Genomic DNA, 19,852 nt, shown 5'->3' with positions numbered 1-19,852 from the left:
GTCTCTCCCTCTCCCACATGCACACACACAGAGTGTCTCAGACCTGCCTGTCTATTAATGGAACACACACTTGCTGTTGCTAAGAGAGAAGATGCATGGATGCTCTCCTATATACGAGAATGCAGGGTAACATCCAGCAGCTCACTGTGGGGCAAATACAGCAAATAATCTTCCAACACATCCATTGAACAACCAAAGGAATGACCAGGGACGACACACACACACACGCACACACGCACGCACACACACACACACACACACACACACACACACAAAGTGGGACTAAATGGTTCATTGTTTTGGCTGTTCAATGATGGATGTGTGGGGAAAATTGAGTTGGAAGACTTTTTGCTGTATTCGTCACACAGTGAGATGCTGGATGCTACCCTGCATTCTCATATGTAGGAGAGCATCTGGATGCGTAGTAATGGGGATTGATGAATTTCTACCTTTTGCCTTTAGAGAGCGGTAACGAGCAGTAGACAGGGATTGTTTCAACATTAGTTTCTGTTCCAGGGGATTTTGGCTACTTTTAGATTGGTAAATACGCGTTATTATCATTTCTATACACTGTATGACTTAATAGAGCGTATATAAATACCATTAGAAACTATTTGCTCGTTTTCGATTGAAGAAAGTACGGTAATAGCTGAAGAGGACACACAAAAACGAGATGAAATGAGTAATTTTTTTACTGAATTCGTCAACAAACATCCGTGAAAACCAAACATACACAATGCATAATGTAAACGACATAATGTACAGATACAAGCAGTAAATCAACAAGTAAACATCTTTTACTTGTAATCTGTTTACAAGCGCGGTTGAATGCTCAAATCGGTGCCGTTTGTCTTAACCAGGTACCCGTAGCATAAAAAATGGCGCTACTCAGATTGGTCCAAAAAACAAATCCAAACCGTGTTTTCATTGGTCGGATTAGTCATTTGCATGGAGAGTTGAGGGACGAAAACTAGTTTCTTCCTTTCGCTACTCATACTGCGTGGGTCGTTTAAACTGAGAATTATTTTTTCAACGATGCGTTAGCTCGACGCACATTTTTGCGACGGAATGATGCAGATGCACTCCGTGTAACAACGTGGTTGCACATCGTTCAAACATCTCGTTGACTGGGATTGTGTTCCGTTAGCCTAGCAGTCGGCTAAACTGCTATTCATTGTGGTAATTCGGTGGTTGTGCTAATCAGAAGTTGACAGCACCGGACTCACAGGTAAAAACACACACAATTTACTTCAAAAGATCAGCAAGATTAGAATAAAATGGTTGGATTCCCTTTTTAATGTTTCGGAGAATTTTCTCCTGCTTCAAATTGAGACAGCAGTGGTGCCATTCCAATCATTCGTATGCGCCCTTCATCTGGCTAAACAAACACTATTTGTATCATTAATTATTTACATGGATTGTATTGTTATTTAACGTCCGATTTTTCCTGAAATGATAATATACGAAAACACCGATTAAGATTGTGGGCTCTCTGTTTGTTCGATATTGATCAAATGCACTGCAACCAACTCAACAGGTGTGTACTATTAAACAGCAGGCAATTAACTTTCATTTGGCTGAATGTGTTGATAACACATTTAGGAGGCATAACATTTAAACCTGCTATTTTCCCCATCATGTTCTCTCTGTAGTCCAGTGCAATCAATGTCCTCCCTAAAAAGTCTAAACACAGTCAAGCAATTTTTGTTTTTTTAACATTTAAAGTACAGAATTTTTACAGATAAATTAGGGAAGTGGCCACCTTCAAATTTTAAATGCAGGAAAACACAACCTTTAAAGTCACAATTATGGCTCTGGCGAACATTATTTCAATCATTTATGGTGCTAAAAGGCCATTGTTTGCTTCAAATAATCCACAAGCTCTACCCCCAACCTCCCTAATAAATCATAGATCCGTGGATTCCTGCTTTGAGACGCTTTCATTTTGTCTCTCATACATAGCATGGCCTTCCCTCCCTGCAAACGCCTCCGAGGCTTGAACCAGGATGTCCCAAAGGCGGATCCTGTCGAAGTTGACCCCTTTGGGGACGATGACGACTTCACTCAGGATGACCTGGACGAAATCGACATCATTGCCTCGCAGGCTATCGGCTTGGCCACCGCGCCAGTTTTCGGGACCAAAGAGGCAAGTAAACCTGTATTAGAACAAGCGCATGGGTCAGGATTTCAACCCTCCACCAGAGAGAACAATGGCGGTCTTGGTGGCAAGAGCGGACGTTTGGGAGCACCCGACAAAGAGCCAACAGGTGAGTTATGTGCCCACCAATATCTCTCTTCAGGGCCAAAACTTTAAAGTGCTGTTAAAAGCACAGATTCCATTAGTATCATTTGAGGGATCAGCCGATGGACCGTGTGAAGTTTAACAATTGTACGCAAATGGTCCAAAAATGGTTCTGTATTTCACTACAAATGGCTGTTTGTCTACATGAGCCCTGCCATTGGTTGACAACCGGTTCAGGGTGTACCCCGCCTATAGCCCGAAAACAGCTGGGATAGGCTCCAGCACGCCCGCGACCCTTATGATTATAAGCTTAGAAAATAGATGAATGAATTAATGTTTCATAAAACATATGTACATATGTGTGTGTGTGTAGTTCAAATATACAACATGTGCCTTGGTTTGAAACACTGGTGTAGGCTTTATTTATTCATTTTATTTTATTTTATTTGTACTTATTTATTTTGACGGGAGGGCGTTCAGGCAACAGGCCTGGGCAGATTGGTGCCCATCGAGAGGACTCCTACATCCTGCTTGAGGCTCAGCATGCAGATCTCCGGAGGAAGGTGAGCTGGTGCGTCTCAAAATGTCCACCGTGGAGGCGGAACACAGCAGCGGTGAGGTCTGTGGTCTCTTTGTGTGGTGTGGCCAGCTGAAAGAGGTGGAGGAGGAGATTGTGTCGAAAAACGGTGAGATCCGGGTCCTCAGGGACTCACTGAGAGGAGCCCACCAGGAGAAGGAAACCCAGAGGCAAGCCCTGGCCCTGCTGGAGAGGCAGAAGCAGAGGGAGCAGAGCGACAAGGAGAAGGAGCTCAACAAGAAGGTAAGTGGACTCAACCCCCTCCCTGCTCTTTGCGACTTGCGAACGCACCTGTTTCACACATTTATGCACTGAAAAACCTTTTCTGTGCTGAGGCCATCTTGTGGTGTGCCAAGGAAGTCTATTGAAATGAGTTGAGACACTTCGGCTAGGTCAAAGTAATGCTTTGCCGACCTCTTGTGGCATTTTGGTGCCAAGGATATGTGTTAAAATGAGTTTCGGAGCTCCATTTAGACAAAAGTGGTGCTTTGGCACAGTCTCTGTGTGACGGAACAGTGTCAAAGGTAGTTCAGGGGCTTCATTGTCCAAAAAGTAGTCCTTCTTGTGTTGTCTTGGTGCTGAGGAACTACGTTCAAGTGAGTTGAGGATCTTTCCACCATATGTCATCTCTCGGTAATTTCTGAGGACTCTGATTCAAGTACAATGGGACCCCAAAAGCTTTGGAGAGACCATCTAAAATTAAATGTATCTCGTTTTACCCTTCACACATGATTCAACGCACAAAAAATGTGAAGGTACAAGTGACCTCAAAAGCATTTTGGGGATGCAGTCTCTGACTCCTTGGTTGGGTGTGACAACGAGCCTGCGATGTTTTGCTCGCAGGTTCAGTCGCTGCAGTCGGAGCTGCAGTTCAAAGAAGCCGAGATCAACGAGATGAAAGGCAAACTGCTGAGCGCCGACAGGAGCAAGCCGGCGTCGCCGCTGCCGCGAAACAGGTCCGCCCCTCCGCTTCATTCAGGGTTAAAACGCTCTCCATGCCAGCTTTGAGTCGAAGCAAAAGTAACGATCTGCGTGCGTGCGTGTGTGTGGCTTAGCTCCAAAGTGCCCAACGGGCTTTCCCTTCAGCGTGGCAGTAGCGCCTCCTCCTCGGCGACAGGAAACGGCTTCATCACCAAGGAGACATTCGCTGCACCACTCAAAACTCCCGGCAAGATGCACAGGGACGGTGAGGCACGGGACCCGGCGCCGTGGGGGGCGATGACGACATCGGCCCGCGTTGTAAGGAAAGTTCTGGTGGCAATTTTGCAATGCAGGTGTTGACAAGCAGGAAGTAGCCTGGCCCGATCCGTTCGAGTGCAACCGGCCGCCACATCAGCTGCACCGAGGTCAGATGTCGTTTTTTTTTGTCAGCTCACTCATGATCATCGAAGCTTCATTCATCTCAGCGAAAAAAGTCTGTGTGTGTGTGGGGGGGGGGGGGGGTGACGGCAAACTAACACGGGCAGTGTTCTGCTTTCCTCCTGCGCTTAGCCTCTTCTTGACAAGCAAGCCTCCATTTTTGTTGTCCTTTTCTGACTGATGTGTCCGATGTAGCTAAATTTCTGAAGCGTCAACATTTGCACCTGAGTGATGATGCTTCCGTCTTTTGGTCCATAGGTGGCGTCCTGTTGGGCTTGTTGCTGCAGCAACCGCTCTCTCCCAGCAGTCTTTGCCTCTCGCACCTGCTGTCCATCAGCCCGAGTGACCTCTGCTTGACGGCCAAGCCCGACTCGGCCGCTGCTAAGAGGCACTTGAGGTCTAACGCACGCCTAGTTATACAATACTGTGTGTGTGTGTGTGTCTGTGTGTGTGTGCGTGTGTGTGTGTGTGTGTGTGTGCGTGCGTGTGTGTGTGAGCACACTCGCAAATGTGTTTTTGTGCATGTCAAGACTTGATGCGATGCGCGTTTCAGGGCTATGCGCAAATATGGGTGTGTTTCTTGAGATATGATGTCCATGGGTGAACATGTGAAATGCGCTTGTGCGCGTCAATGTGATGTGTGAGTTGGTTAAGGTAATGTTTGTGTGTCAAGATGCAACGTGTGTTTGTGTCAAAAGGGCGTGTTTGTGTGTGTGATTGTTTAGATGTAAAATGTGGGTGTCAATGTTTTTTTTTTTGGGGGCATTAACTTGAACTTTTACCTAATTGCTTGTGTGCAGGTCGGCCGGTGCGGGCAGGAATCAAAGCAGAGCCCCGCAAGCACCCCTCAGTCCGATCCAGAGTTTGGCGATAACGGGACTTAACATGCTGAGTCAAAGTCAACCCGCGGCAGCCGACGCTGAGCACCGACACGGGTGCGCACCAACTCGTCATACCCTTTCATAGAACTGTTCTTTCTATTCATCTGTTTCATTTGATTTCGCAGCTTCAGTCTTTCGATCAATCCACTCATTTTTACTTTCACCCCGTGAATCATAACAGGTGTCCGGGGGCTGTGCTTCTGCTCCCGCTGCTGGACATGCACTTATCCCACCTCTGCCAGGCCCTGGATGCACGGGGCGAGGCCTCCGGGTCTGCGCCGGAACGCCGCCCCACCACCACCACGGCACCGGGGAGGCCGGACGAGGTGGATGCCGTTAGTCTGGAAGACGCGGGACTGGCAGCGCTGAGGATCCTCTACCTGCTAATAAACCACAGCGACGAGGTTTGCCGACACGCCACGCCGTGCACGCGCGCGCGTGCGTGAGAAGACCCGAGGTCTGACGTGCTTGATGCGCTGCAGGTGGTCCGGGCAGTTCTTTCAACACAGAACGAAGTTGGCACAGAAAACCAAGTATTGGGACACCGAATGCACAAAGTACGCTTCGGATTTCAGGACGGGGGGGGGGGGGTGAAAATGAAGTTTTGTCGAGTTACATGCTCACGGCCGTCGATTGAAATCGAACTCTGTTGTGTCAGACCGACGCCGCCATCGCGATGGAGGCTCTCCGCTCCCACCGTGCCTTGCTGCAGTTCGTGTTGCGCCTCTGCCACGCCAGTGGGGGTGAAGGAAGGCTGGAGGAGATGGTGGTCGGCGCCGTGAAGGTCGCCAGCATCTTGATTGAGAGGACACCAAACGCGCATGCTGACCGGTACCGCTTTTGTTTTGGGACCAAGACTATCTTTGGCCTATATTTATGGTTTATCTATCCAGGGATGGCAATTTTCCGCGGATACGCGGAAATCCGACGTTTTATTTCTTAAATTGATCATTTTTGTGAATCGTCTAAATCCGGGGGGTCAAAATTTTAGGGGGGGTCAGGTACCTTATCGAGTTTTCACGAGCTCTCCCGATCAGTCTTTCCATCCTCCGATTGTAAACAGCCCTGCGATTGGACGTGTATGATGTCTTACTTGTTGTGATTGGTCGCCCCGTCCAGGCCACGCCCCTTTCCTCTTTTTTTCATCACTAGCTATTGCCATCCCTGTCTATTGGCAATTCATTTGGATTCGTCTTAACTCATTCAGTACCAGCCAATTCTGGACCAAGTCTGAAAAGACGTTTAAAAACGTCTTTGGGAATGAATGAGTTAATAGTGAGGGGAGCATTTTTTTTTTTTTTTTTTGGCAGGGCTTATTGTATAATTTTTTTCTTTTAAATACTATTATTAAAAAAAATAATTTGCACATTCTCCATCTATCTCCCCCAGGTTGCAATGTGTGCTGAAGGCGCTGCATGCGTGCGTGTTGGCCCACCGCAAGTCTCGCGTGCTCGCCGAGTGCACCGCCGCCTTGGTGCGCGCATGTGACCACGCCTCGCTGACTCGGCAACTCTGTTCCCATCACGGTGAGGTTTTGTCCCCAAGCGTGATGTCAACAAAAGCCTTCCGGAAGTTTTTCTTTCCCTTTTGTTCTGGTTTTGAGTGTTTGTCGCCTCCACGTAGGGCCACGCCGCAAATGCATTTTGTGCTTCTCCGCAGAACCCTGCGTCATCCTGAGGCTGCTGCAGCACGTGCGAAAAAGACCCGTCAAGAAGGCGTCGCACGGCGAGCTCATCCGGCTGGAACTGCAGGTGCTCGGCTCGTCCCGCCGGTACAATTTGTGGTCGTCTGCAACGCTCCCATCGGAGACTAAATTAACGCTCTTGTTTTGTCTCCTCTAGGTGGTGCGATTGTTGAACCGTCTCTCTCAGACAGCAGAGAGCTGGCAGAACAGCAGCTGCCAGTGCGACATCGAGGTAACACACACACAGAAATGCACATCCAGTGAGGCATTTGAACAGTGATTTTTGCCCCTGCACACAAGTTGTCAAGCAATATGTCCGATTTTTGGCTATTAACTTGCAAGCAAACATTTGAAATAAAAGTAGGGCTGCGCAATTATGGGGGGGAAAACATGATCACTATTTCTGAGTGATATTGAAATCGCGATTAATAAGCATGATTATTCATTGATTTCAAAACATCGGAAATGTCCAACTCCCAAAACTTAACTTGAAATATATTTGTGACAAAGTAAAATGGTCGTGTCTTCTAATGATCGCAAAAAAAAAAACTGAAAATGGTGTACGCACTGGCATTGTCCGAACTGTGTCAGGTGGTTCAGACGTCGGTGATCATTCTCCATCGTCAGTGGTTGGACCTTTACGACTCCCCGGAGCCAGCGGACGGGTCACCAGGCGTCGGCCCCTCGCGGGCACAGAGGGACTGGTGGCGCGAACCGCCGGCATCGCTGCTGCGCGAGTGCGTCCTTCTCCTTCACCGGCTGCTCCACCATCACGCCGAATTCTCGGCCAGTTGCAGGCCGCTGCTACACATGTATGACCAAGCCATCCCGGCCCTGCGCGACATCTTCAGGAAGATCCCCGACCTCAGCGAGAGCGAAGGTAGGCCCAAAATGAGGGGATCGTTTCTTCTTTACAATTTTAAATGGCAATCCAAAAAAATGCAAGAATGACTGTTTGTGGTCGGGTCTGACAAATTTTGATGGGTTTTTTTCCCCCCAAAAAAGAAAATTCTCTGATTTGTCATTTTTCAATGACGCTCACTTTAAGAAATAGGAAATTTGTGTGGAATTAATTGTGTTTTTAGTGCGACCCAGACATTGATTTTCTAGATTTTTTTTTGGTTGCCAATTTAAAAAAAGAACGCTCCACATATTTTTGCCGGATTGCATTTTTTTTGATATCCTGATGACTCTGAAGTGATTATTATTATTCCTCCATATCCGTCAGAGCTGGCCTTTGAGGAAATCTGCCGTCAAGAATGCGACGACACCGACGACATGGACACTGAGTCCGGCTCCTGATTGGTTCATCGCCTTGATCGATACTTGATGTGCAATAAAGTCCAAGTTGAGCCAGAAAGATGGAGGAACCAGACTCCAAAATCCATTTAGCAATAAACAGGATTCTCAATATGCCTTTGATTTTCTTTAATTTCTAATCTTAAAAGAATGGCATTTAATCGATAAATCGCCAGCATAAGATTTATTTTTTTAAGTCTAATTAGTAGTGTGAAGCAATGCTTTTAGAGGCAAGGCTCAAATGGCAAAAATCTGTGACAACCCTACCTGAAAAAATTTGCCTGTATTAATACCAGAAATAGGCCACACATTATGATGCCAAAGCACGTAATTGTTTTCAAATAATTAAATGCTTAAATTACTTTTTAAAACCTTTTAATGATTGGTGGGGGGGGGGCAAGTCATATTTTCTTGTGACACCCCTGTCAGTGCTCCTCTCTCCAGGCATGATTAAACGATTAGCTCCATCAGTTTGACGAATGCAACATTTGGATTCAGCATGCATTGATTGGTCATGCCTTGAGAGTGATGCACAACGGTAAAGTACTTGAAAAGTGACACCCCAGGTCTGCTGGCTGATGAGTTGCTTCCTCGTAATAGACAAAGCCAATTTGCCACCCATAAACACATCCGGGAACTAAACCATTTTGCCGTGTTGCACTCGTTCATTGTTGGCTTGCCAAGTCACAGTCAGACGAAGCACTTCCTGATGGTGTGCGAATGTTATTTGGATGGTTGGTATGCTATCGAGGAGGGTTGGGCATCTTTGAATTTAAAATATTGCGGTTGCTTGATTCGATTCCGGTTTCTGAACGATTCTCGATTGCCCTGCTTTTCAGGGTATCCGAAATTTTCTTTTGAGCAGCTCGCAGCAGACTAAAATAACAGGACGCGGTGTTATTTGCCGGCATTGTACGACGGTACTTCCCTTCTACACTGAGCGGCACGACAGGAGAACAGAAGTTTGTTGTTATCGCTCACTCCCTGAATGTGACGTCAAATGAAAAAGAGCTTGACTAAATATACAGTGGCTGCACCAATGACTGGGCAACTTATTTATTTTCACTCAGCGCACTGGAACTGAATATTTCGTAAACTACCCCCCCCCCCCTCCCCAGTTGTGATTGCCACAAAACACGCTATGGCAAATTGTCAAACAGAGAAACATTTCTTTGCCGGCTGCCTTGCTCGCTTGTGGCAGCATCCATCTGATGAATCATTTATCATTGTGGCCAGTTTATAAAAAGATATCTCTTCCTTTTCCTTGGAATTGAGCATCTCCACTGCAAAGGTATTTAGCGTTAGTTGAAAGCTCGAATAAGTTACAGTTAAAATTTTAGGGGAATTGATGGAGTCATTCCTTCTGAACCTCCCTATTCCTGTACAAAAATGGCAGAGCACGAAGACATGCTCACGGAGGTTCGAACCAACTTGGCAAACTTCCTGTGTCATCATGGCTCCTTCATGTACGATGACCTATGTTACTATTTGGGTGTCCTCATCGGGAAACTCAATCAAGGAAGTGTACATTACGAACAGAAGGGAGCTATTTGGTTGGGAATCTCCCATAAGCCAAATGTACAACAGACGGGGGTTTCAGTGCAGAGATGGCTTTTATGGCGATCGTAGTCGCTCCCTGAATTTTTCAGGACTGAAAATGCACCTCTTTGCTCTGACTTGCCCCTTAGCAGCCACGCACGCACCGCATCGCACAGACACTCGGCCTTGGGCCATCGTAACAATGGGGAAGGTTAGTTTGCATGCAAACACGTTTTGACGAATTGTCAACCATGATGACTTTTGCTGTTTTTGTGGCAGAACTCGTCTGGGGAGTCATGTGACATCTTATCCACCCTTATAAAAAGATGTCTCCTCCCTGTCCTTCCTCGCTGAGCATCTCCACTGCAAAGGTAACGGCTATGCTTTTTTACTCTCTTCTTTTCGCCGGGAATCGTTATTGATGTCAAATGTAAACCACGCAGCCAACATGATGCATTGGTGTGTCACTCCACAGATGGCGTATGATCTCAGTTTGTTGTTCTTCCTTTGTGGAATCAGCCTCCTGCTCACTGGGACTGTGAGTCAAAACAGACTCTTCATGATCAATGATGACTAATACAGTATTTGAAATCATGAATTCGCGTTTAAAGTGGAGCGATATCAGTTGCTGCGTTTGCGCTAAACAAGGTGTCCTTCCTCATTACAGTCTGCTCTGGATGGAACAGCAACGAAAAGTATGTAGGCTACCTGTGACTTCTGCTTACTTCAGTGCTAAATTTATCATGTCAAATTTCTTCGATCGGGAGTTATTAAGCTTCACCCACAAGTGACGTCAAAATCTCAGATGTGTCATGCATCTGTCTAGTATGCATGATTTGAATTTTGTAGCATTGGACATGATACCTACAACTTACCAATCTCGCCAAAAGCTGAACTGTTTCAGACTTTCAACAGTTTCCGGACATCCCGTCTTTTCAAGCATGGCTTCTTGAGTGTTTGATTGGCAATTTTTCATTTTAGTTTAGCAACCAGACTTGACGTTGCTCAGTAAAACTGGCTTTGGGACCTGAATGTTGAAACTCGAGTGGTGTCAATGAACATAAGGGGGCTAATTATGGCGCCTTGTAGCACACCTTGGTTGACGCAAGGGTGAGAATCTCAGCAAGGTATGAGTGGAATCAGGAAAGAGGTGAACATGAAGCTGTTGAGGCATTGCAGATGATCACTCCAACATATTTCATTGACACCAATTCCTACGCAACTGTCATTGTCAGGGTGTTTAAGGGCTCATACCTGAGGATGATTCTCACAAACAAAAATGGGAATAGGTGAATTTTCCGATGAGTGGATCGCAAATACATTTTTGTTGGGTTAGTGTCGAGTGACAAAGCGTAATGTTGACTATGTACAAAAGAAAGTTGAGATGGAATGAAACAAATGCTGACTTGTTTTGTTGTAGGTGACAGATGCCCTGCGGGCTGGACTCAGTTGAACAATCGTTGTTTCATCTACCAAAATAAGGCTGAGACGTTTGATCAAGCAGAGGTAGCAAAGAATTAGTTATTACAGTTATTTGAACGAACGTGAACGTTGCTTCACGGTATTTAATACCAATTTCAGTTGACGCTGACTGTCAAACTAAACATACAGCTGAAAGAATAACACTTTGTGTATGTAATATAGTCAAGCAAAACAACTTGATGCTAGCATCTAATGGAAAATGCTCTGGAGAGGCTAAATGTTTTTGTGAGGTTTTTCAGCAACTCGTATTTAACTCATTCAGTACCATCCAATTCTGGACCAAGTCTGAAAAGACGTTTAAAAACGTCTTTGGGAATGAATGAGTTAAACATAAACGGTGGTGCAACACATATAGACTATCACAGTACTCACAGTATTGTGTTCTTTATCCTCTCTGGGGAAAAAAACAACTAATTTGTATTTAATATGTACTTTCTCTATGTTTTCATAAGTATACTATTATGGAGTGCTGTTTTCCTATTTAAACTGAAAGCGATTGAATTGCATTTCCCTTAATTTCGATCGGAAAATACGATAAACTTCAGTGACTAGGCACCAGTATATTGTGCACGGAATGATCTTTGAAATGTTTGATTTGTCCTATTAGAAGTCCTGCAACCTTCTTCGTGGCAATCTGGTGTCCATCCACAGTGATATGGAACTGGCTGTGGTCAATGAGCTGACGACACTGTCTCTCGATGCGATCGCCATCTGGATTGGACTCTCGAAGACCGATTTGGCGGTGAAACATTGACTTGCGGCCGTGGAACATATTTAAAGCAGTTCTTCTCAAAACTCCTACACCCAAGTACCACCTCAAAAACCACGTTGCTCTCCATGATGACAGACATTGAAATGGAGTAATGTTGTGCTCACCCCCCCCCAAAAAAAACAACAAAATCCTAATTTTAAAAACTTTATTCGTCCTTGGTGGGCAATTGAATGCACGTAGAGGAGTGACGGAGCTGAACTCAGGACGAGAAAAACAATCAGCTGACAGTTCAGTCAATTCATTTTACAAATGTTTTAAGTGGTATTTAAAAAAATTAGCATAAATAAAAATACTGATTGCAAAAATGTTCACGTTGCATTTTGGGGACTAGCAAGATGGGTACAAAGTTTCAGGAAGCAAATTGTAGATGGACAGATTCAAGTTAGCCCAAGAAATACATTACAGTAAAAAAAAAAAAACTTTTATTCCTAAAATATATATTTATAATTATAAGCCACTTTAACATTATGAAATTTGAACATCAACACTACATGTAAATTTCGGAAAATGACCCCACCCCCTCGCATCCCCAAGTATAAAATTACATTAATATACTTGGGGATGCGAGGGGGTGGGGGTTAAACTTAGTTTTTAAAATAAAGGGGGGGGGTTGTTTTTATGTTTAAAATTTTTTTTTAAAGTACCATGAGTGGTATGCATACCGCATTTTGAGAAGCACTCATTTCAACCACGCATATTAAGGATTTTATACCCAGTTTCAAACTATTCCCTAGTTTGTCTTTGATCCCCATCTCTCGTCTTGTATGAGCTCAATGAAAACGTAAGTACTGATTTGGAGCAAATCTCTGTTCCTCCAGGGTGACGTGATGTGGACTGATGGCTCGGAAACAGAGTTTGCCGAATCTCAGTTCCCGGGGTCAATTGGTGTGGGCTGTTTAGCCATACAGACCAACGGTAAAAGTGTTCTTTCAGTCCATTCTTCTATTGTGTACTTGTCCTTTCATCTTCTGTGAACTTGGTAGAAACATGATCGGGCTAATTGGTTGTGTGCGTTTGATTCCAGATCTTGTCTGGGATGTTACCGATTGTGGCACAAACCTGACTTACATTTGTGGCCGCGACGTGTTGCAGTGCGTGTCGCTCTGCGTAGCCGAGGCCGTATTCTCTGAAGCTGTTGCCGCATAGCAACATTTCCTGTCGCTCCAATGCCACTTCAGGAGACCTGAATAAATGTTCTTGGTTTTGCACAGAATTCATTTCTTGAATTGAATGTTAGTCTGCTGTTCAGTAGTTTTGTGTTTTAGAATGGGCATTTTATGCGAGAGAGACCTTTACGAAGGGTGGAGGGTGGGGTGTCACTCTGTATGTGGTTATATTTTGTAGTTGGGCAGTCATATCTATAAGTGTAGGAAGAGACTCTTCTGTACATTGGTTTAAAAAATGAACAAACAGATGCATGCACATATTTTGTCTATATTAAAAATGCCACTTTTGCAATACATCTGCTTTGGAGGTGCACGGTTCTATGCAACCCCCCCCCCCACACACACACACACACAGATGCACCAATTAGTGATGAACTATTTGCCACTAGAAACAATCTGAATAGGTCACAGCCTAGTACGGGACTAGCTCGACAACAAACATTGGACCAACCGGGGATCTGATTTTTGTTGTTGCTGCATTTTTGTTGAATTAGCTCGAGAAAATTGACACTCAGTTAAGATTGACGTTACTTTTAACAATCCCCAAAAAGTTTGTGCAGTAAAAAAAGACGAACGAAACAGAGTATTTTGTGAATTGTTGTTTTTTTTTTTTATTCACTGTGCAGCTGTTGAGCGGGCTCCAGCAGGACTCTCCGTGATCACCGCCTGCTTCCAAGTCGGTTTGTTTTGGAAAACGAACCACTTCGCATGTTGTCACACAACACTGTGCGGCGGCCGCATGTCAGTCTGCTGTGGGATGAGAAAGCTCGGAGAAAGGAAGCTAAATGACAGGAACCGAGGTAGACAATGTGTATGTGATGGAGCTCCCCCGGAACATTAACACCAACGCACACAACGTTGTGGAACACCCACATCCAAGTCGAGTGGTGTTGAGGGAAAAATCTGGCAAAACACTTCCACTGAGAAGTTAACATTTTCAAATACTTCACTCAAATTGTGGAGACGCAACAGGAACCCTGCCCAAAATAGCAAATATTCAGTAATAGACATCCCCCTAAAATGTTTTACAATTGCCTATACGAGCATCAAAACGGCGCCAAAGCACTACTTTCCGACTGGGCAGGGATTAAGATTGTCTTTCAACCCAATGTAGTACCCCGGCACCAAAATGCCACAAGGTGGTGCCAAAGCAGACTTCTAGCTAACACTGCTTTGGCGCCATCTTGTGCCATTTTAGGGTGTTTTACATAACAGCCGCTATGCTGTTGAGAATCAGTCACTTATTCCTTGTTCCCTTATACTTTGGTCTTGGGATCTTTCGGGAGACCACCAGGAGTTTAATTTAGACTAAAATCGTGTTTTGCCGGCATCAATGAACCATGTTGATATGGGTTGTGGCGTTTCAGTCAGACAAAACTAATGCCTTGCGCCACCATCTTGTTGTCAAGGCACCGAGTTGAAGTGAGTCGAGTTTCATCTCGGTGAAAATCGCGCTCTGCTTGTGGCATCTTGTTGTAAAGTAACTATGTTGAAATAGGTTGCTGCCATTTTGTGGCCTCTACGGGCAATTTGAAACCTTTATTGGGAAATGGCGGTATGTCTTTTCCCTATCGCTCACAAATATACGAGATTTACCGTCCCTACTTCGAGACCACAAATTAGGATTTCATGTAGTCTTTTGGTGTTTGATAAAGAGCCGTTGCTGCTGGGGGGAGGGGGGAGGGGGGGGGGGGGGGTGAAGGCACTTGAGGCTCAAGTAATCCAGGACTCTGGAGTAGTGTCAAGTTCGTGAATGTTTCGTTAGTGCTTTTGGGCGCACGTGGGAACCACCTGGTCACCGCCTTCGTCATCCCCATGCCTCAACTCCAGCGCCCGGCCCGAAGCGCGCAGCAGGATCGCGTGCGACGCCGTCGGCGCGGTGCGCCGACCGCTCAACCACGGGTGCATCAGCAGCTCGGACGCCCGCAGGCGTTCGGCGGGGGACTTCCGCAGCATGCATGCGATCAAGCACTTGGCCGGCGGAGACAGCCAGGCGGGGAGGCTGAAGGCCCCGCGCCGGATCTTGGCGAAGAGGGCGGCGGGCCGGGTGTCCTGGAAGGGGTAGCGTCCCATCAGCATGGTGTACAGGGACACGCCCAGGCTCCAGACGTCAGCGGCGCGGCCCGAGTACGACGCCTTGCCGCTGGCCAGTAGCTCGGGGCCCACGTAGGCGGGGCAGCCGTGACGGTCCGAGAGGGAGTCCGATTCGCCGGGCTGGAGGATGACGCAGTCGTTGAGGCCGAGGAGGGCCACGCGGGTCCTGCGGAGAACAACAGGTCACGTCATTGTTTTTTTTTTTCTTCTCATTAGTTGACAACAAAATGGATGCTATATTTTTTTTTCCTCGACAATATATGCACTGACTGTTTATATGCTTGTATTTTGGTTAGCAACAGAGTGAAAATGGGCCAAATGTTTCATGTTGCTCTTATTTTTAAAACGAATCACTGTTAAATAATCTGTCATAGTTGCCGGCACAATATTCTAGATTTGCTAAAACCGTGCATTCCTCTGACTGTCTCAAGTGCTTCGGTAGGTGCTGCTGTTTCATTTAGCAACCGAGTTCAAATGACAAAGCTTCCAAAAAGAAAAAAAAAAAAAAGCTACCGGGGCCTCGGTTGGACTCACCTGAATCTGTCAGCGAAGACGAAGCGGCGCAGCTTGACGTCCCTTAGCACCACGCCGCTGCGGTGGCAGTGCGCCACGGCCTCGAGCATCTGCGCAAACAGGAGCCCCGCTTCCTCCTCGCCCAGGCGCTTTGTGCTGCGCACGTACGCGTGCATGTCGCCGTGATGAGGCGGCAGGAACAGGTAGGCGCCATCCGGCCGTATCACCGTGTCCAGGAGGCCGCAGATGTTGTTGTGGCGACCCAGCCGGGCGTAGGCCGCCAACTTCTCCTGGTAGCTGTGCAGGGGCAAGACCTGTAACCACGGTAACCAGATAGGTTAGGCGAGGGAAGCTTCTATCCACCAACATATTTCCACTCTACTGTACAGAGAGTAAGGAATGAGCGAATGCACGCCAAGATTACCTGACACGTGTACTGTTGCTGTGTGGCGGCATGCATCGCTCTGTACGTGTCCTCGCCCTCGCAGCGCTCAAACAGGAAGTAAGGCCCAACCTTGACTTTTGATTGGCTGTGGTTGGACTTAGGGGAGCGACCTTTGACCGGACTGAGGTGAACCGCTGCGCTCGTGTCAGGAGGAGGCGGCGGCGGAAGGTCCGGACAGACTCTTTTGCATTTGGGCGACGCATCTTGGGGCTCGTCCAGTAATCTCTTCAAACAGCGCTCGGCCACACCCACATTCATCTGTGATTGGAGGAGGGAGAAGGGCTGTGACATCCCAAATCTACAATCAATACTCAACACGGATGACAGTAAAACCCGACTCGCAATTAAGACTCCAAATCAAACCTTGTCACACGACGGTGGCAAAGCATTCCTTACTTTTTCAGCCTGAAAAAAATGTTTCAAAAGCAGAACTATATGTTGAGACACGTTTGCTTCATTTAGACACGTGTCCCGTTTTGCCGCCATCTTGTGGCATCTATAACTTCAAAACTTTTTTTTTGCTGGTACGTCAATAGTTGTGAGGGTTCACTGCCGGTGAATTTGAGCAGCAACGTGTAAATAAAGAAGGGATTCATGTTTGGGTTGCATTTTGAAAGACTGCCGCTGATTTGGTTAGCAACAACAGAGCTCCAATGAGCACTTACACAGCCTGACAAGTTGAGCCATCTCAATTTCTCGACTGAACGCCGCCCTTTGTTGTTCCCCCTCGACCCGTAAATATTGGTACGGTAAAAAAAACCAGGGAGGGTATCAACTCCAACTGCGTCCCGTGTTCACGCGTCTATAGGCTGCATGATGCAATTTCCTGTAAGATGACAGACGCTTTCAGATCGTTGCATCAGAGCACAGCGCTTTATAGTTTTAACTGTTTTAAATAGCGGGGACCGCACGCATGCGCGACCGCACAGACACAGACACACACACACACACACACACCAGTCAACCAACAAGTGCACTCCCATTCCCCGAAAACTAGTCTGATTTATTGCTTTCCTTCTTTTTAAAGAGACACCCGTTGACAAACACTGCTCTGATGAAACAAGCTGAGTCACCTAGGTAACACCATCCTGTGACACACACACACGCACGCACTCGGGAGAGGATGCTTTTGTTGGACTTGCGGTTTCATTATGACACACAAACACACAAAGCGCCATGTGACGGCCACTTAATATGACTTTATAAACACGATGATGCGTCACTGGAAAACTTTTTGAGTAAAACTTTGTGGCGTTGATCAAGAGTTGGCGTCAATGGGAAACATTTAAGAGACCGTCAACGTTTGGAGATTATGTGTGCCTTTTCTACATTTGATTTTGAGTGAGTGCCACTTTAATTTAAGGCTGAGCATTTTTTTTTAAACAAGCTGTCATATTTTTTTTTCCTCAGTATTGTGATTGCGAGTTAATGTAGGAATATTTTTCCTATGTCCTCTTTCCGTGTTTTTTTAAACAAACAAGTAATAAATCCTGTATCACAATAGCTGATCTAATTTATTGTACACGAAGTTTTGGTCTCTTAGATTAGTCTTAAACTGAAATAAAAGCAAATGAACGATGAATTAATATGAAAGGTGGTCTATTTGTCCACTTTAATCAGAGTTCACTCATTCACACAAATTCGACCAAACAGGCGTAAAGACAAGTCTGTAAATCATAAATCCGATTACAAGAATAATGCAAAGATTATGATTGATTATGACTAAGCATCAATCAAAAACTTTGTACTTTGTCTACCACTGATTAAGATGACACGATTGAAAACTTCCTATAGGGAAGTGTGCGTCATTGGAAAAGTTTACACGGATGCTTAACGTGAATGAAACACTTTTTCCGGTTGATTAAAGTACGACTCAGTTTAAAAAAAACTATTGGCGTCGATTCATTATTTTGCTGATTGTTTTCTTTGTTATTGAATCGTTTCGACTCACATTCAAGTGAATGATGAACTGCATCTGCGTGTCTACAGTTGAAGAAGAAAATTCTTTTGGACACAATCATTTAAACATTTTCAGCATCACGTCGTGAAAAAAAAAAGTTGCACAAATCTTGCATCTAACGGAAGCACGATACATTTCTGATGCGTTTGCCTTCTTACGATATTACACAACATGCTCGTGGGCCACGCGTTACAAAACCCTGCATCCAACTCGTAAACAAACAAAAAAAGCAACTTGTGAATTGAGTTATCGTTATTGTTTACCCTTTAAAGTTACTTTTAAACAATCTTACATTGACACCGAGAGACTATCTAGTGGTCAATTGAACTAACAAGAATGTTTTTTGGAACATGCATGCAAACTCGAAACTTAAACTGTGAGACGGATATACGAGCCGCTACCACCGTACTGTCTCCTGTTTATTTGGGACGAATTGTTCATTTTCAGCATCGCGCCGTGGAAAATGCGGAACAATAGATGACTTTACACGTACTTTAATCATTTTATTCCACATTTCTGAAATTTGTTTACCTTTTTGGGGTGATCCGCGAACCACTTTGAGAAACGTTCGTAAAGTCGTGGACAAAAAAAAATCGCCTTTGGAAGTGAAGTTGCGTTGCTACTTTTGGTCATTTTGAGTTCATTCAAAAGAAATGGAAAATCTCACTTTGCACAGGAGAGCACCTCCGGATCCTGTTGAACCCGGCGGAGCTGGACAACGACAAGCCCCGTTAAGGACGAGTCGTCGCGGCCATAGCAGTAGTTGCGTCCCGGGGCAGGCTGGACGGACTGGCCGGGGTGTGACGCCCGCTTCTCGGTTTTGCAAAAGAGCGACACTCGCGCGATGGAAACGAAGACAAAAAGAAACTGTTTTACATCCAAATGGGACTGTTTTTCTTTTGCTCTGTTCGGGGTTTAACCCAAGTCCTCAGCGACTCCCGCGGAACTTTTCCAGTAAACTGAGAGGACCGAGGAGGGGACGAGCGCCGAGCGAGATTGCCTTTGTTGAATTTCTGTCTTCGTGCCGTGACGTCACCAGATGAGGGCGGGGTTTCGATGTTGCAATCCGGAGTGGAATCGTCGTCAGACAGCAGACACGTCACTCATAACGAGCATAACGTGATCATATTCGCAAACAAAACCGATTACATCAGCTTCCAAATCGACCTTTGACACACTACCCGGTTGACAAGCAGGCTCACCAATAAATCCGCACCGCTGATGAAGATTAAAAGATGACTGGGATATGACATTTACTGGTAATGCAAACTATTATGAGTTAACGACATTTTGAATGTTTTTTTTTTTTTTTAGAAATGTTTATCGTAAAGTCAAAATTTTAAATTCTTGAGATTTTTCAATGCACAGAATTGGAGGCTAGAATGAAACCTTATTATTTAAAATATATGTGCTATTTTTGTTTTGTTTTGTAACCATCAAAACACTTCTAGGATAACTTTTGCAATCCAAGATCATGCGTGAGCTCCACACCCTGTACATTTCCACTTTAGCCACGTTAATTCTAAGAACAACCAAAAAAACAAACAAAAAAAAAACACTGACTCATTGACAGACTTTTGCAACCCGTGAAGGTGTGTTCCGTTTGGGTTTGGTGTGGTGTGGACGGACACTCCTTCCATATACATCACATAAGCTAATTATTTTTAAAAAGATTAAAAGTGGACAATTTCCCACGAAGGGAGGAGAAGGGCGAACGAGGACAGGATGTGCACGAGTTTATGCACGAAGCAAACAAGCAATCCGCTGCTGTACAGGAAATGAGGTCACCTGGGTTTTTGAGACTTCCTTCCTGTCCCTGCGTTGACCGCGCTACTGTTG

The 19,852-nt window shown here is 45.5% G+C and overlaps 3 protein-coding genes across 5 annotated transcripts; 2 read left to right on the top strand and 1 right to left on the bottom strand.

The window, feature by feature from the left end:
* The first annotated feature begins 932 nt into the window (after positions 1-932).
* atrip (ATR interacting protein) lies at positions 933-8,156 on the top strand. 2 transcript variants are annotated; one of them, XM_086117084.1, is made up of 17 exons: positions 933-1,228; positions 1,963-2,267; positions 2,723-2,805; positions 2,892-3,062; positions 3,663-3,775; positions 3,875-4,005; positions 4,094-4,165; positions 4,437-4,575; positions 4,979-5,113; positions 5,241-5,463; positions 5,542-5,616; positions 5,718-5,890; positions 6,449-6,585; positions 6,719-6,810; positions 6,901-6,975; positions 7,335-7,623; positions 7,972-8,156. In XM_086117084.1, exons 2-17 carry the CDS (start codon positions 1,964-1,966, stop codon positions 8,043-8,045), a joined length of 2,286 nt encoding a protein of 761 aa, XP_085973210.1. In that variant the 5' UTR covers positions 933-1,228; position 1,963; the 3' UTR covers positions 8,046-8,156. The 2 variants fall into 2 exon arrangements, with proteins under 2 accessions (XP_085973210.1, XP_085973209.1); XM_086117083.1 differs by having other exon boundaries at positions 2,714-2,805.
* A 1,043-nt stretch (positions 8,157-9,199) lies between these two features.
* LOC147201808 (snaclec purpureotin subunit beta-like) lies at positions 9,200-13,048 on the top strand. Its single transcript, XM_086117088.1, has 7 exons — positions 9,200-9,952; positions 10,057-10,119; positions 10,249-10,276; positions 11,002-11,087; positions 11,671-11,805; positions 12,654-12,750; positions 12,860-13,048. Exons 1-7 carry the CDS (start codon positions 9,908-9,910, stop codon positions 12,979-12,981), a joined length of 576 nt encoding a protein of 191 aa, XP_085973214.1. The 5' UTR covers positions 9,200-9,907; the 3' UTR covers positions 12,982-13,048.
* Positions 13,049-14,525: 1,477 nt separating this feature from the next.
* On the bottom strand, positions 14,526-19,044 carry LOC147201807 (tribbles homolog 3-like). 2 transcript variants are annotated; one of them, XM_086117086.1, is made up of 4 exons: positions 18,681-19,044; positions 16,033-16,311; positions 15,630-15,922; positions 14,526-15,261 (listed from the first exon to the last, which is right to left on the bottom strand). In XM_086117086.1, the coding sequence occupies exons 2-4, from the start codon at positions 16,309-16,311 to the stop codon at positions 14,763-14,765; spliced, it is 1,071 nt and encodes a 356-aa protein (XP_085973212.1). In that variant the 5' UTR covers positions 18,681-19,044; the 3' UTR covers positions 14,526-14,762. The 2 variants fall into 2 exon arrangements, with proteins under 2 accessions (XP_085973212.1, XP_085973211.1); XM_086117085.1 differs by lacking the exon at positions 18,681-19,044 and adding an exon at positions 18,545-18,654.
* Positions 19,045-19,852: the final 808 nt, after the last annotated feature.

The sequence above is a fragment of the Hippocampus guttulatus genome, chromosome 8 (assembly GCF_054856545.1).
Source record: "Hippocampus guttulatus isolate MCC_2025c chromosome 8, RoL_Hgut_1.0, whole genome shotgun sequence".
In the NCBI taxonomy this organism is placed as follows: Eukaryota; Metazoa; Chordata; class Actinopteri; order Syngnathiformes; family Syngnathidae; genus Hippocampus; species Hippocampus guttulatus.
The sequence above is the reverse complement of the archived record's forward strand: the minus strand, read 5'-3'. Positions and strand labels throughout refer to the sequence as shown.